This window comes from Elephantulus edwardii, unplaced genomic scaffold, assembly GCF_000299155.1.
Source record: "Elephantulus edwardii isolate Elephantulus edwardi_28Jun2011 unplaced genomic scaffold, EleEdw1.0 scaffold00127, whole genome shotgun sequence".
NCBI classification, from domain to species: domain Eukaryota; kingdom Metazoa; phylum Chordata; class Mammalia; order Macroscelidea; family Macroscelididae; genus Elephantulus; species Elephantulus edwardii.
In genome coordinates, this window is record NW_006399877.1 from 8,842,722 (window position 1) to 8,858,461 (window position 15,740).

The following is a 15,740-nucleotide window of genomic DNA, read 5'->3' on the forward strand; positions in this document are numbered from 1 at the left end:
TCTGGGGACAGTCATTAGCTGGGAGGGTGGACAGGCCAGGATCAAAGATGCCTGAGGAGGGAACAGAAGAGGTATGGAGAGGGAAGGTACAGACTATTATTTCTCTGGAGGAAGCAGAACAGAGTTTAACTTTCCAAATGAAAAAGAAGATGCAATTCCATCTCCCTCATACCGCCTATACAGCTCACACCAATAAAAGCTTTGACTGCAGTCACGTAACTCTACCCTCACCCCTCACCTGGTTCCCCTTCCTCCACACTTTCCCCTCCAGCCCGCTTCCTCCTTGACAGTCTAACCTCACCCCAGAGCGGGTCTGGGAAGTCACGTGCACTTCTCCTCTCTGTTTTGTCACTGGACTGTCCAGGACACGTGCCAGTGGAGCATCAAGAAGACTAGGTCTGAAGCTACTGGAAGAATTCTTATGGAGTTTGTTCATGACTGCCTGGATGGAACAGAAGGTTCACACATTCGGTAGCTAAGGGGAAGGTTGATGTTCAAGTGCACTGAGAAAGGTCTGTTGTTCTGCTTCAGAAAGGTCACAGTCACGGCCAGCGCTCTGGAGCACAGTTCTGCTCTGACACACGTGTTGGAAACGACCCAGGGGCCCACGCTTTGCCTTTTTTCTCTTCGGCGAGCTTGATTCTTCCTCTTCACCATTATTCGGTGTTTGTCTCTTTCTAATCCCTTCCTGGAGAGAGAACGTTGTTGTTGTTTAGTGCTGTTGAGCTGGCATCTACTCAGGGTGGTTCCCCTTCCAGCACCCTGCCCGGTCCCGTGCCGTTCTCACAGGCTCTGCGGGCCCTGCAGTCACTGCGCCAGTCCCTCTGATTGTGGAAGGTCTTTCCCTTGTTTACTGACGCTCTCCTTTATCAAGCACGAGGTCCATGTCCAGGGACTGGTCCTTTTCAGAACATGCCCGAAGTCCACGAGGTGACGTTTCACCATCCTCCTCCTAAAGAACATTCTTCCAACACCGGCTTGTTGTTCTGACCAGTCAGTACTCTTTAACAACATCAAAATGCAAAGGCAGCAATCCCTGTGCTTGATGCTTCTGAAAAGTCCACGAGTTCTACCACGAGTACCTACCACTTCATAAGCCGGGGAGTAACTGAAGGTGGGTGGTGGTTTCCTCATTAACTGATGAGGAGGCCCCTTCTGGCTTGTGGACAGAAGCCCAGGCGGGGAAGGCTCCGTGGGCAGGTGAGCAGCTGTCCAGCATCAGGGGGAGCGTCTTTCCACCCCATCCTCGAGGTCTTGGCCACCCCTTCTCCTTACGATCTGCTTCCCACGATGGCTGCCTGGAGTCTCTGCCCCCATCCCCACCCATCCGAGTTCCCAGCTGCTGTAATGGAGAAATTCGGGGTTGGAAACATCTTACAAATATGTCCAAGGACCTGAGACATTGGTATTTATACTGAATCCCACGGAAATGAACTTTTGAGTGGAAAAGCAATCTGCTCTGTACACTTGGAGTCGGATCACATGTACATATATATAAAGTTAAAAGGAAAGACAATGATTGAACACAATTTGCTGACAGATTGTTTAAAAATCCCAACATAAGGGGAGCTCTGGTGGCCTAGTGGCAAGAAGCTGCACTGCAATCCCAGAGGTACACCGGTTCGAATCCACCAGATGCTCTGCCGGGGAAGGAGGGACAATCTCCTCCTATACCAGTCAGATCTGATTTGACGGTACACACACACACACACACACACACACACACACACACAAAAAAAAAAAAAAAAAAAAAAATCCCAACATGTTTGGATTGACCCCGAGGAGAAGCTCCAGGCTCTCCGGTGAGCCCTGAAGTGGGGCTGGCATCATAATTTGGGTGCGATGTCCCCAGGGACATGCCCTCCAGCTCTGGAAGCTTCCCTGTTTTGTTTGGGCAGTTATGAAGACAGAGACGCTAAGTGCCTGCATGCACCGCTAGACTGAAGGACTGACATGCCAACTTCAAGGCTGGCCAGTTCCAATCACGAGGTCTGAGGACAGGGCAGCCTCACGTGACTGTGAACAAAACAGCGACTGGGCAGTGAGACTTCGAAACGATGACCCCTCTCGACAGGCCATTTTTCTTTCTCTTCACACTTTTAATTGTGATTTGAGTTAAAGTTTACAGAGAAAATGGCTTTTCTGTTTAACAATTCACATTTTGTTCCATGATCTGATTGTAGTTCTCAGTGTAGCACACTCTTCCTATTTCCTCTCTATATTTCCTGTTTCCACTCAGCCTGCTTCCTGCCCCTTCCTGTCTTCTGAACTTCATCCCTGGGTTACGATGTCCTTTTGGTCTCATAAGGTTGACTGCTCTAAGCAGTGAGTCCCTCCTGGTGTAGCTGTTTACTTAAGAGGCTTGTCTACTTCCTGGGTGTAAAGTGAGTCACAGAAGTGAGTTCTGATGCAGACATGAAAGGCTTCTGGGGCTACTGTCTCGGGGTACCAGCATATTTTCTAATGAAGCTGAGAACTGTGGCTCTGTGGTGGCCTGGTTGAGCAGTGGCCTCTACAAAGCTCTGTCCACGTCCTAACACCTAGGACTTGTGAATGTGGCCTGATTGGAAAAGGCCCTTCGCAGATGTGGGTTACTCAAGGGTCTTGAGATAGGGACCTCCTGGATTTGCTCCTCTTCACTCTTCCTGGGACCCCTCCTCTCTTCGTCCTCCACTCCTGTCCTCAGTGACCACTCTCCTGCTCCACACTCAGCTTGGTGAGCCATCTGTTCTAGAAATTTCCGCCAATACCAATGTACTGGTGACTTCCGGGTCTTCCAGTCCTCCCTTTGATGACCCGCTGTCACTGAGCTGAGTCTGACTCTGATCCTTGGGACAGAGCAGAACTGGCCGTAGCGTGTCCAGGGCTGTCAGTCTTTATGGGAGCAGACCACCTCATCTTTCTCTCACAGAGCGACTGAGGGGGTTCGAGGTGCCCACCTTTTGACTTGTGGCCCAGTACTCAACTCACTGCACCACCAAGACGGACACCCACAAAAGACAAATCTGACAGTTCCACAGTTTCTGCCGAGGAGGTGCCCCCTGCAGAGGTCAGGAAGGTCTCAGGCTGCTGTTCTTGGACATCCTTCCCACTTCCCACACCCATTCCGGGGGCCAGCGGAGGACCTGTGACAAGCTGCCTGACAGTGCACTGCTGGCCAGTGAAGGCAAAGGGCCTCGTGTGGACCTTCTCATCAACGCCGATTGGTACAAAGGAGACCGAACCCTCACGTGTTGCCAGAAATGCTAAGGGCGCCCACAGCACATCTATCCTTTCTGTTCCAGAACCGTCCGCCCCTTCGCATGAACTCACCCCCAGGTACTCTGTGGTCAGAAGCTTCTCGCCCGAGAGTTCACCAAGCTGCGGCTGGATCAGCTCGTCCTTGTCCAGATCTGCTTCCATGGTGTCGTGGTCTTCCTGTGTCAAAGAGATGTGGGTGAATGCGCTGGACACCCGGCCCAGGTGTCCCAAAGGTGTGCTCTGAACTGAGGCTGTCTCTGCTCAAAGCATAGCAATGTGTGGGCTCACCCTCCAGGGGTGTCAGCAGAGAGCTGCCCCGCAGCCTGACCCACAGCAATGTCGGGGTCCCCCCCATGGCAGCCTGAACCACAGCACCGAGTGGGCTCACCCTCCAGGGGGTGTCAGCAGAAAGTCTGCCCCTGCAGCTTGAATCGTGTGGGCTCTCCCTCAAACTTAACCACAGCACTGTGTGGGCTCACCATCTAGGGGTGTCACAAGGTGAGGGCTCACCCTCCAGGGTGTCAGGAGAGCCCCAACCACAGCAATGTGTGGGTTTGGCCTTTAAAGGGTACCAAGAGCCTGCCATCTGCTCTCAGCCTCGCCATGAAGATGAAGGAAGAACAAGGCCCACCACATTAGGAAGCTCAGCGCCCAGCTGACACTGCCACGGCCACAGCACAGAGCGTGGCTGCTGGCCGTGGGCTTGGGATTCTGTCTCCGAGGCCCAGGGCCCATGTCACTCACTCTACAAACATCAGGTACCAGGGTGAAGCCTGTGCAAGTGGACAGAAACCTATCAGAGAAGGAAAATGCAAATGTGTCCCCGAACAGGAAGCAACAGGAAGTAAAGAGACTGCACCCCACCTTGTCAAAGGTAGAAACTTGGGAGACCCGGAGGAACAAGGTGGTCCCGCTGAGTGCTGGCTTCACTGAATAAGACTCTTCAGAATGGAGGAGTGGAGAACACTAATGAACCAATCAGAAAGGGAGGAGGGGAAGGTAGAATGACTTTATGACGAGGATGGACAGAAGACTAGGAAGTCCACACAAAGACATCCATCACCATAAGACATGAAACTGGAGTCCCAGCCAGATGCCGTCCGGCCACCATGAGTCCCGGGGGCACCTCATGGACAGGCGGGTGTGCTCCACGCGGTTTCTGCTTTGTCCCTCCCATTTTCACGCGATCCGTCCAGAACCTTCTCCTGTCATCGTGATCCCCTTCCAAGTGGTCAGCAGTGTGGCCTGTCACCCTCTGGTCTCAGGTTCCTATGGCTGTCTGCTTTTCTTCCCTCTTCTTTGCTGCAGTCAGGGAAAGAATACCTGTTGCTGCTTCCAGGCTTGTGAGCTCCACAGGATTCTTCAGGGATGTGTGACCCTAATTCTACCACAACCTTTTCAGAAGTAGATCACCACGGCCCTTTCCCCAACGTGCTGTGGGTGGGCTCAAACCACCAACCTTGTGGTTAGTAGTTGAGCAGTTAATGGTGGGGGCTACTGAGGGAGACTCGACAATGTAACAAGACATTACACCCAAACCAAACCCCGTGTGGTCAAGTGCAGCCACGCCATGGAGCCTCCGTGGACCTCTGAGGCTGCATACCCGATGGGAGGAGGCTGCCTCTTCTCTGAATCCGGGGGATTCAAACTGCTGACTTTATGATTAGCCGCCCAACAGGGAAGGCACTATGCCATCAGGGCAGCTTACACAGAGAGGATGGAAATTCACACTGAAGCTGCACTGAGCACCTGTCAAAACAGCTAGGGCAAAAAATCGTGACAAGGAGTGCTGGTGAAGATGGGAGAAACACTACCGTTCACACCGCCCTGGAGGGAGCTGAAACCAGACCTGTGACCGCGGCAAACGGTCCAACAGTGTTTCCAGAAGCTAGTCCTGTAATTACACGTGGCCCAGCACTTCTGGGCAAGGATCTCAGAGAGGCGAAACCGACATCACAGAACTGTGCATAGATGTCCTACTGCCCCCGATGGTCCCACCTCCTGGTGACCCTGTACCTCGTTTCCAAAGCCGTCACCCCTAATGGGAGGAGATGCCCATCTTTCCCCCACAGAGCAGCTGGTAGACTTATACCGCTGTGCTATCACTTAGCAGGCCTGTATCACTAGGCTACTAGATGTTTAGCCACTGCATCCAAGAACCGGAGACAGCAGACGACCTTCACCATGAACGTCCCCTCCACGCCCTGGAGTACACTCAGGCATGAAGGGAACCAGCTACTGCCCTTGGCAAACCTGGGCAAGCCTCTGGGGAGTGAGGCTGGGTGTAAAAGTCAGTGCTCGAAGGCCACATACTGGGTGAGCCCATCTGAGGGTGAGCCCATCGGATGACACCCCTGAAATGACACAATGATAGCAGTGGTGGGAAGACTAGAAAGGAGCCCTGGTGGTGCAGTGGGTTAATCACTGGGCTGCTAACTGAAAGGCTGACAGTTCAAGTCCACCAGTCCTTCCAAAAGAGAAAGACGAGGCAGTCTGCTCAAGGTGCAGTTCTCGTCTGTTCTAGAGGGTCACGCGGAGTGGGTAAAGGAAGAGAGCGGGGGCTGGGAAGCTGGGCAGATGAGGGGCTGTGCACGTGGGAGGGACCTGGACACCGACAGGACTCCTGTGCTTCTGGAACGTTCTGTACATTGGCTGTGTCAACCTCAGAATTTGGTTTGTGACATTGTATAAAAGGTTTTTTTTGTTTTTTTTTTTTTTGTTCTTAAATGTTTAAATTAGAATTTCATAAAGTGCTTTTCACTAAGTCATATAGTAATCAAGTGGATATCATTTCCCTAACAAAGGCACCTTGGAAAGTTATTGGCACATGGCATTCTACCTTGCCTTTTTCTTTTTCCTTTTTGGTAATTCCAAAGTCTTGCTCCATGTCTTGTCTTCACTTTAACTGTCCTTAACAGTCCACCATCTGAATAGCCCGCTGTCTGAGAATAAGGTGAACCTGTCACTTTAGTTGTCACATCTGAGGAAGTCGTCTTAGGGGTTTTTCACTTGGTCTAGTCTAAGTTGATTCTTAATGATTTAAAGGAAATTACATTCAAGTGACAAATTTGGAGGCAGTAGACTAATTCTGAGTTCATGATTTGAGAAGGTGTTTTAAATAAGTGTTTTGTCTTCGAGGCTTTTTGCTGTTTTCTCAAGATCATCTGGATATAAGTTGATGGCTGTCACTGGTATAACTTTGATTTTATCCAACTGAAGAATTCCTTTGTATTCACAAACTGGAAAAAGCGCCTTTAAGATAGTTATTACCACAGCTGCTCCTGTAATTCCAACCACCATGACATTGGGAAAAGAGAGTTCCAGAACCTGCACAGGTCTTTCCTGAACTTTTCCATCCACTGACACATGACCTTATATGAAGATGGAGGCTCTGCTCTGAGAGGAGTTTCGGGTAGTTTGCCAGGTAAAGCATCCTCTTCGATGGTGGTTTCCACATTCCTTATGAGATACTGACTGGTGGTCTGCAGTGCACCCACATTTTCTTTTCTGGAGAGGTTAGGGAGGGTAAATAAAGTGTCACTGTCCCGGGAAATGGAGTACAGCATGCTTTCTTCCAAAGGAAGCGTGTAGTTTGAATGTCTGAGGACTCCCTTGTTCTTAACTAAAAAGTCAATTTCAGTAACATCTTTTTGTTGAGTTTGTTTTCCATCAATCTCTACTACCTCTTCTTGAATGACAATTAGCTGCAAACTGGAACCAGATGTCATAGGCCACTCATGAACTAAAATCCTTACACTGACAATTCCAAAATATTCTTTTTCCTCATTTTCCAGATTTTCATTCTTCACGATTAAAGTCTGACAGCTTATTCTGGTTACACCATTGTTTACAGGAAAGTCATTTACATATACCTGCCCATTCTCATAGGTTAAGAACAACCTGTTCTTTAGATACTTGCCCATCATCCATCTGGGTAGTTACACTGACTCTGATATTGTCCTTGGGAGTCTGGGGCGGGGGCTCCGGGGCTCTGGTCAGCCGTGCGGCGCCAAGGCAGCGCCCTCCATCTTGTTTGGACACCGGGCGACGGCGGGCGGCGGGCTGTATAAAAGTTTTTAAGATGGAAATCCAAAATCTCTGTAAATGTTTATTAAAATTATAAAATAAAATTTAAAAAAAAGGATACTAATAGTATGAGTGATTGTATGAAAAACTAATGTAATTTGTTAAACTTCACTTAAAAAACTATTTTGGGGAACAAACCGTCACCATCACACAAAACTGTGTAGCAACAGGTAGTGGGTGCATATGGTAGCTCCGTACTTTCTGTGCAACCTTTTTGTAAACCTAAATGGCTCTGACAAATAAAGTGTATTTAAACAAGGGGGGGGGAGTTTTTAAGAGCGCTCCCACTGGAGCTCTGGTGGTCTAGTGGCAAGAAGCTGTGCTGCAATCCCGAAGGCAGGCTGTTCGAGGCCATGGGAGAAGGCTGGGCACTCGCCTCCTGCGTGATTAACTGCCTGAGAAAACCCGTCGGAGGGTCAGCTACGGGTCGGTTCCGACTCTACGACACACATCTGCCACCACTGGGAAGCTCTGGATTCTTCTATCTTTTTTACAACTACATATGAATCTATAATGATCCGAAAATGTCATAAAAACCAGGAGTTAGAAACAGGATGATAGCACATGATGAAGCCACAAGGCTGCCACTGGGTGATCAAGTGCTGATGAGTCACAGACACGGTGGTGGGCAGCGGGGGTGGCCCCCTCCCGCACCTGACTATGGAGATTAGCCTGTCCTCTGCAGGCTCCATCACGGACGGGGTCAGCGCCCACCAGACTGGACTGTCCCAGATCTGAACACTGTGCCCGAGGAGGACGCCGGCCGCCATGGAGCAGGACGTGGGAAATGAAAGCCCAGAGTTCGGACTTGGGTCTTGGTGGGTCCCGGGCTGTGACCACACTGTCATCTCGCAGAGCCTTCCCGTGACCCCTGGCCCATCAATCACCCAAGGGCTGCCAACAGGAAGAGAAAGCTCCCTTCTACAAACAGACGTATCCTGCTGGCATTTCAAGTTAAATTCCAGTCATTCCATTCAAGTGGATTTGACTCTGAGCAGTGTCCAACAGATAAATGGTGCACACGTTCGGGCCCCTCAGTGGGGCTGGCTCTAGGCTCTCACACGGCCTGTCCAGGACCCTCTGGTGGCAGGAGCCTCAGACTGGAGCACACACAGGACATGTCCCCTGGTGTCACCAGTGTCACCCAGGCCGGGCTGTCCTGATGATGGGCTCTCCACGGCAGATCGGAACCTCATGGGAGGGGCTGAGGAGGCACAGCGCATGCTCTCTTCCACTGACAACCGTTATCTGCTAGTATGAGGAGCCCTGGGTGGGACAAATGGTTTGTGAGTAGCTACCAAACCATGGGGGATTCATGTGACAGTTTTCCTGGTGCCAAAGAGACTGAAGCCCCAAGAAGGTACAAGTGCATGTGACAGCCTGCTCCGAGTCCCGGCAGCTGGACAGCTGAGCCTGGTCAGCAGATGTGTCTGAAGCACAGGTTGGGCTGACGGGGTCTTCTGGGACCCAAGGTCCCTGTGGACAGTTCAGGGTCCTTCAACCGGGAGCTGGGCTGGCACTGAGCTTGACTGGGCAGAGTGAACAGAAGGTGACTTGGCAGTGTTCCGGGGTATCTAGTGTCACGCTTTCTTTCTGGGCACCCCGAGTCTAACTACAAATACAGCATCCACTCCAGTGCGACCTAGAACCCAAGTTTATGGGCACCGCCACCCCTCACCCAGGCCTGAGTCACCGCCACCCGTCACTCAGGCCTGACTCCTTCGTCAGAGAAGGCATCACAGCTGAGGGCTTGTCATGCTGCTGGTTCACGTGCAATTCCTGAGAGGTAACGCTGTGTCTACGGAACTCTAGTAGTTTAGAGGGAGGGAGGTGCTCTGCCAAAGCAAAGGCAGGCGGTTTGAATCCACCAGACAGCTACTGCCAGAGTGAAGATGGGCAATCTCCTCCTGTGTGATTTATGTGTCTAAAAGGACGCTGGAAGGTGAACTATGAGTCTGTCTGACTTCATGGTATACATGACAACAACAATGACATTTCTAAGGCACATTTAGCAGCTGAGAGATTGGTGGTTTAAACCCACCAGCTGCTCTGAGGGAGAAAGATGAGATAATCCATTACATGCTTGGGGGTCCACGGGCAGGCCCCTTGTCCGATCGGACGTCCGTTTGCATGGAAGTGGACTGGGTTCCTTTTTGGGAATGTCATCTCTGAGGCTCCCTGGAGAAGGACATCATGACAAAGCAGAGGGTCACTGAAAAAGACCTGCAGTGAGATGGACAGTGGCTGCAGCAATGGTCTCAGACACAGAGGACAGTGAGCGGCGCAGGCCCATGCTGCACCCATTCTGTGCCACATGGGGTCGCTGGGAGTTGGAACCATCCGGAAGGTACCAACAGCCAGGGCGATAGGATGACAGGTGCTTGTTAGGAAGGCAGGAGGACTGGCAGTGACAGCAGCATTGGGCCAGAGTGTGTCAGAGATTGTGAGGGTGGCACAGGGCAGGGTTCAGATCTGCGGGTGTCACAGGGTCACTTGACTTGACAGCACGTAACAGCAACAAGGGGATCATTTTAGGAAGAGGATTGCCTGCTTGTGGGGGTCAGGCAGTGTGGTGGAGCACAGGCAGCCCCTCAAGCTGGTGGGGGGCTGGCAGTGTAGTGGAGATCGGGGAGCCCCTGGCTGGTGGGAGGCCTGGTGTTTCACAGCTAAGCTCATGTCCAGGGAACGAGGCCTGGGGGCCCCAAGTGGAAACAGGCAGTGAGTCACGGTTCTCGTTCTCAAGGAGGAATCAGTGCACCACCACCTCCCTGACAGGACAGAACAGGAACCAAACATTAAAAATGCAAAACAAATAACCACCTTCCATTTCCCGAGAAACTAAAGGTCAGGGGCTCTCCCCTGTCCGCTTTGCAGAAGCATTTTTTGCTCTTGACAACAGGGCCCACAGGCTGCTCTCAACCAGCGCACAGAGAGCGGCAAACACCACACATCAGATGGGCCTCAGGGCAGGGCTCTGTCCTAGAAGGAAAACCCCTGAGGTTTTAAACAAAACAACGAGAAATGTAAAACAAATTTCTGAAAAAGGTGGATCAAGTTTTGCCTTAAACCTTTTAAACAAAATGTAATACTTTATTGGTTTAGGTCAAAGTGTACATAGCAAGTTAGGTTCCCCATGGCACAGTGCTTAAAGTACTCGGCTATTACGGGAAAGGTCAGATTTGAATCCCACGGTGGAACAAAGATGTGACTGATTCCATAAAGATCTGCAGTCTTCCTGTGGTGTTCAAGCACACTATCTTATATCCCCCTCCGCTGGCCTTTGCAAAACTGCGTACGGAACTGGAATCAGTATTTTCTATTTCTTAATAAAGGTAATGAAAGTTTTTTAAAAAATTTAAAAATATTTATAGCCTTGTAAACCCCATGGGGTGGTCTTCCTGTCCCGAGGGCTGCTGGGAGCTGGAATCAGGAGCTCTGGTGGCCAAGTTCAGAGGCAACTGAGCTGCTCCCCTGAAGGCCATGCCTCTCTGGCAGTTCAAATCCCCCAGCAGCTCTGCGGCAGAAAGATGGGTGACCCTTTCCTGTGGGGCCTTGGGACCTCAAGAGAAGGTCTGCTATGAGTGATTCTGACCAGACAGCAACGAGACTTCTGAGAGATGGGCTGGAAGCGACTCTGTAGCAAAGAGTTTGGGTTTCAACCATTTTTATGCAAATTGTTCACATGTCAGCATTCTCATTATCCCCATTGTATGTGTGCTGAATCCATTGATCTAGCTTCCCTCCCTCTCTCTGCCTTTTTATCTTTGCTTCTGGGTAAATGTTCACTGTCTGGCTTTGTAGCGTTAATGACGTATATTACTCAGAGTGAGGCTCCTTATTTTATAAGCCAGTCTACTATTTGGCTGAAAGGTGACTTGAAGAAATAGGTCCAAATAGGTTCAAAGAGTATCTTAGGGTGCCAGTCTCTCAGGGGTCCCTCTAGTCCCTGTCAGTCCAGCAGGGTGGGCCTTTTTCAGGGACTGGAGAGCTCTGCCCTACACTTGGTCTCCATTCTGTTTGGGACCTTCTCTTGCATCCTTGTCACCTGGGTGGTGGTGGTGGTGGCAGGGCACACCCACTGCTCCTGGTCTTGGGCTAGGAGAGGCTTCGGTTCAGTGAGCTCATAATGCCATGGGCTAGCTGCTTCTTCCAGACTTTGGTTAACGGCATTCCTCTTTGCCACAGATAGAGATAAACAGTTGTATCTTAAGAGGGCTTCATACAAACATCTGAGACACCGGGTACCACCCTCCAAATCAGGATACAGAACTAAGTGTCCTTAACACTTTGACCCAGCAAAGCAATCCCGTGTTGCTTGATCTGTGGAGGAAGGCTCTGTAATTGTCCCCTATGTGGTCTGCTGGACGTGTGGAACTCTGTGCAGTATACACAATATGCCTGCCCACATACATGTTGTGGGGGTTTTTAATTGTTTTTGTAAAACGTACTTTTTAATTATTTACTCAGATTGTATCTTTTTTCCATATACTTCTTGGTTTCTTCATTTACCCTCACCAAACGGAGCTGACTTCCCCCAGTTCTAGATGGTCTTTGTCTTCAATGAAAGCAACATACATGTCTATCCACAAAGTCCTTCTTCCCCTTCTCCCTCTTATCTTTGGAAATAATTTTAGAACTTTGTTTTCTGTTGAGCTTATCTATTATTTATTGTTGACTTTTTTATAATAGTAGTACCAATAACTATTTGGTTCCCCCCCACACACTTTTTAAAAATTATGATTTGGGTGAGTTTATAATATAAATTAGTTTCTCATCCAACTATTAATACACATTTTGCTTTAGGACACCAATCACAATATCCACTTTCTCCCTGTGATTCTGATCTCCATTCACCCATCTACTCTATCCCTTTCTGTCTTCTGAGCTTTCCCCCTGGGCAAATGCTGCCCTGTGGATCTTGTAGGGTAGATCAGTCTCCGGACTGAGCACCTCCCTCATGTTCACCTGGTACTCCTGTCTACTGTTCTGCTGAAAACTGGGCCTTGCGGGTGAGTTTGGTTCCAAGTACAAAGGATGGCAAAGGAGCACCCTTCCACAACAGGGTTTCTCTGTCATGCCAGCAAGCCTGGCCATTTCATCACTCTATCGAGGACCTTGTACTGTCACCCTGGTACAGTGCTCAGCAGTGGGAGGTGGACACCTGTTGGGGAGTGTTAGGAACGAGGAGGAGGCCTCCGGCCAGGGCAGATTGCCTAGCTCTAGATAAGTGCAAGCCTATCTGATCCATCAGCCCTGAGTATGGGAGAGAGAAAGCTCTCCTGTGTTTGACTGTGCTGGCTTGAGAAAACTCGCCACCCGGGCAGATGGCTGCCGCAGCTGTTGAACTGAGAGTGGTCTGCACTGGGCTGAAGTTCCCCTGTTCAATCCTGTCTTCCTGTTTACTCGCCTGTATAAAATGCATTGCAACCCCCAATAAAGTTGAGTCTGGCTCTCTACAGTGCTCCCAGAGTGGTGTGTCTCTGTCACACTTACTGCCATCAGGGTGTCGCTGCTCCCTGGTGGCAAACAAACAGCGATAGACACCATCTAGTTTTTTTGTTCTCAGAGCTGTGGAAATTGATGTTCTCATGGTCCGTTAATTCTGAATTGTTTCCATACTTTTTTTTCCTTTTCTCCCTTCTTTGTTCCAAAGAGTAAAACTTGCACCTTAGACAGCTAACCTTCCAAACACGTAAGACCTCAGAGGTTGCTATTCACCACAGAAGGATCCAGAACACTGCCTTTGGGACTATGACCTTGATGTCTCTTGGGACTTTGGTTCAGAAGCTCTAGGACCAGCAACTCATTCCCTCAGGGTATTTGGTTATAATTAAGAAGTTTACATAATTTCATACCGTGATGGCTTTGCTATGCACACTGATGCATTTACAGCACATGCTAAAACAGATGAAGAAACAGCATCTGCCAAATCTATTTATAGTCATGGGTGTAGTCCCTTTCTGTGCCTAAATCTGTTATTCTCGCTTGTCTGCCTACATTTAGCCACTTGAAGATTAATGTTTATTATTGCTGAGAATTCAGGATTGTGGTGTATGTGACAGTGTTTCACTATGCTGACTGCAATAGTTATCTTTTTGTGATCAACTTCTTTCAAAATGTCCTGCACATTCATCCAGATTATTATTTCTTGTGAAGCTGGATTGCTTGTTTTGGGTTTTTTTCATGTTGTTGTTAAGTGATGTCAAGTTTAGTATGACTTACAGTGGCGCTATCAACAACAGACTTGAACCCTGTCCTATCCTTTGCTATCCCTACAATTTTTGACACTCTCAGACCCAATGTTGCAGTCACTGTGTCAATCCACCCGGTTGAGTCTTCCTCTCCTTTGCTATTACCTTTCCAAGCATGATGTCCCTCTCTAAGTAATAGCCTCTCCTAGCAAACATGCCCAAAGTATGTGAGATGAAGAATCACCTTTGCCTCCAAAGAGTACTCAGGCTGCAACCTTTCCAAAACATATCTGTTCTTTTGGCAGACCATGGGATATTCAGTACTCTTCTCCAACACCACAATTCAAAGGCATCAGTTCTTCTTCTGTCATCCTTAGTCATTGTTCAGCTCTTGCATAGCAAGTGACTGAAAAGACCATGGCCTGAATCAGGTGCATCTTTTTTTAAAAAAAAAATATAAAATTATAAGTACTCTAAAACTACATTCATTAAAAAAACAAAGCTGTCCTAAATCTTAAAAAATACAGGATGGTGTCTGTATTTACTTAGTAATATATTTAACTCCATTATCCAATATTAGTTCCGGTGGCATAATGCATTACATGTTGGGTTGCTGAATAATGGTCTTCAAATCCAACAGCTGCTCTGTAGAAGAAAGAGAAGGCAGGCTGCTCTCCTTAAGACTTAAAGCCCTGGGAACCTGATGGAGGGCTGCCACGCATGGGATGGATTCAAAGTTAATGAGTCTCAGTTTAAGAATTTAAACGTAGGGCCAGAGACATGCATAGGCCTGGGCAACATAGTAGAGCACAGGGACTTTGTTTCCTCTGCCTCAATTTCCCCATTGCTTCTTCCAAGAATGTTCTAGTAATACACAATGTACAAAGCTGATGTGAAAACATTATTAAATGGGTGGGTGGTTTTTGGTTAGTTTTGGAATGAGGCTCTTGGAGCGACTCAGTTTCTCCTTCCACTGAACAGGGTTGCTTTGCTGCCTCCTTTAAAGTCATGACTTGGCAATCCTGGACATTTCCTATTGCCTGGCGCTGAACAGCCACAATCCTGATTTTCCAGGGAACACAAATGGCAGCGAAAAGGGAATGAGGTGTGTTCAGGAAAGAAAATGTCCATCCTCTGCTGGAAAGCCCAGCTCAAAGAGGAGACGTGAGTGAGGGCTTCTTCAGCACCGGTTGTCCAACCCTGCCTGCGGTGCCGAGGGACGGCACAGGACAGGAGGCTCGGAGGAATGTGGGCGCAGCACTGTGGTGGGAAAGGCAGGCAGAGGGCTGAGCAAATGCGGGGCTGGGAATGGGCACCTGCTCCATGCTCTCCATCGGTGCCAAGTGGTTGACAGAAACGGAGGATGTGGGCAGCGTTCTGGAATGGGGGTCAGGGTGAGGCCAGAGCAGCGAGGCTGCAGCAGTCCAGCCCCCTGTCTGGTTAGGGGGAATTCTTTCCACCAGAGGCCTCAATTTCCACCTTCTCGCCTCCCTCACGTCCTGTACCACCTCGGGGGGTGGGGATGTTCCACTGACCATGCCTGGCTGGCCATGGGACACCCACCCCCCTCAGGTACTTTCTGCTTGGGGACGCAGGCTTGGAGACATACTTTGAAATCTCTTTTGTACAGAGAGGGGTGACGGGTAAGGAAATGCTTCAAGAAAAATGCCTTCTTAGGGTGGGTCTGCAATGCCATTGTCGGAAGGAATTTTCGTAAAATGACCAGTCTTTATGTCCTCTGGCAGAATTCATCAGATTACGGGTCTGGGGCTCTGAGATAACCCATTACCTCAAGGAATGAAGAACTGCCGAGATTCCATGTTCCAGGGCCACCTCCCCCCAAGAGCCCCATGATCTTGTGACACTACAAGATCTTAACTGCAGGCTTTCGATACCTAATACTCCAGACGAACCAGATCCGGAGCAACTGGCCTGAAAACAAAGCTAAGACTGGCCACTCAATGCAGTGGAAATCTCAGATGCTTCCAGATAGAAGGCCGGGCTCCGAATGGATTCAGCGGTTTACATACAACAAGAGAAAGGATCGGGTGTGCTTCCCACCTGAGAGAACTGTAAGACCTCGGCCGGAGTTTAAATTTGAGACACCTTCTCAGGGCACTGAATTGCCCAGCTCACTCTTTGTAACAAGCCGGGGGGAAAGCGCAGCTCAGGGGAGAGAAAGGGTGGGCCCAGGTGACAGGGCAGCCCTCGAGCTGCCCGGGG

At 49.5% G+C, this 15,740-nt stretch overlaps 1 protein-coding gene across 1 annotated transcript in view; it reads right to left on the reverse strand.

Annotated features, from left to right (window-relative positions):
- ARMC9 (armadillo repeat containing 9) overlaps window positions 1–15,740 on the reverse strand; it is a 176,751-nt gene that overhangs the window by 42,191 nt on the left and 118,820 nt on the right. Inside the window, exon 20 of the mRNA XM_006893542.1 lies at window positions 3,313–3,417. Coding sequence (XP_006893604.1) covers window positions 3,313–3,417 — 105 coding nt within the window. The remainder of the gene's footprint in view (window positions 1–3,312; window positions 3,418–15,740) is intronic.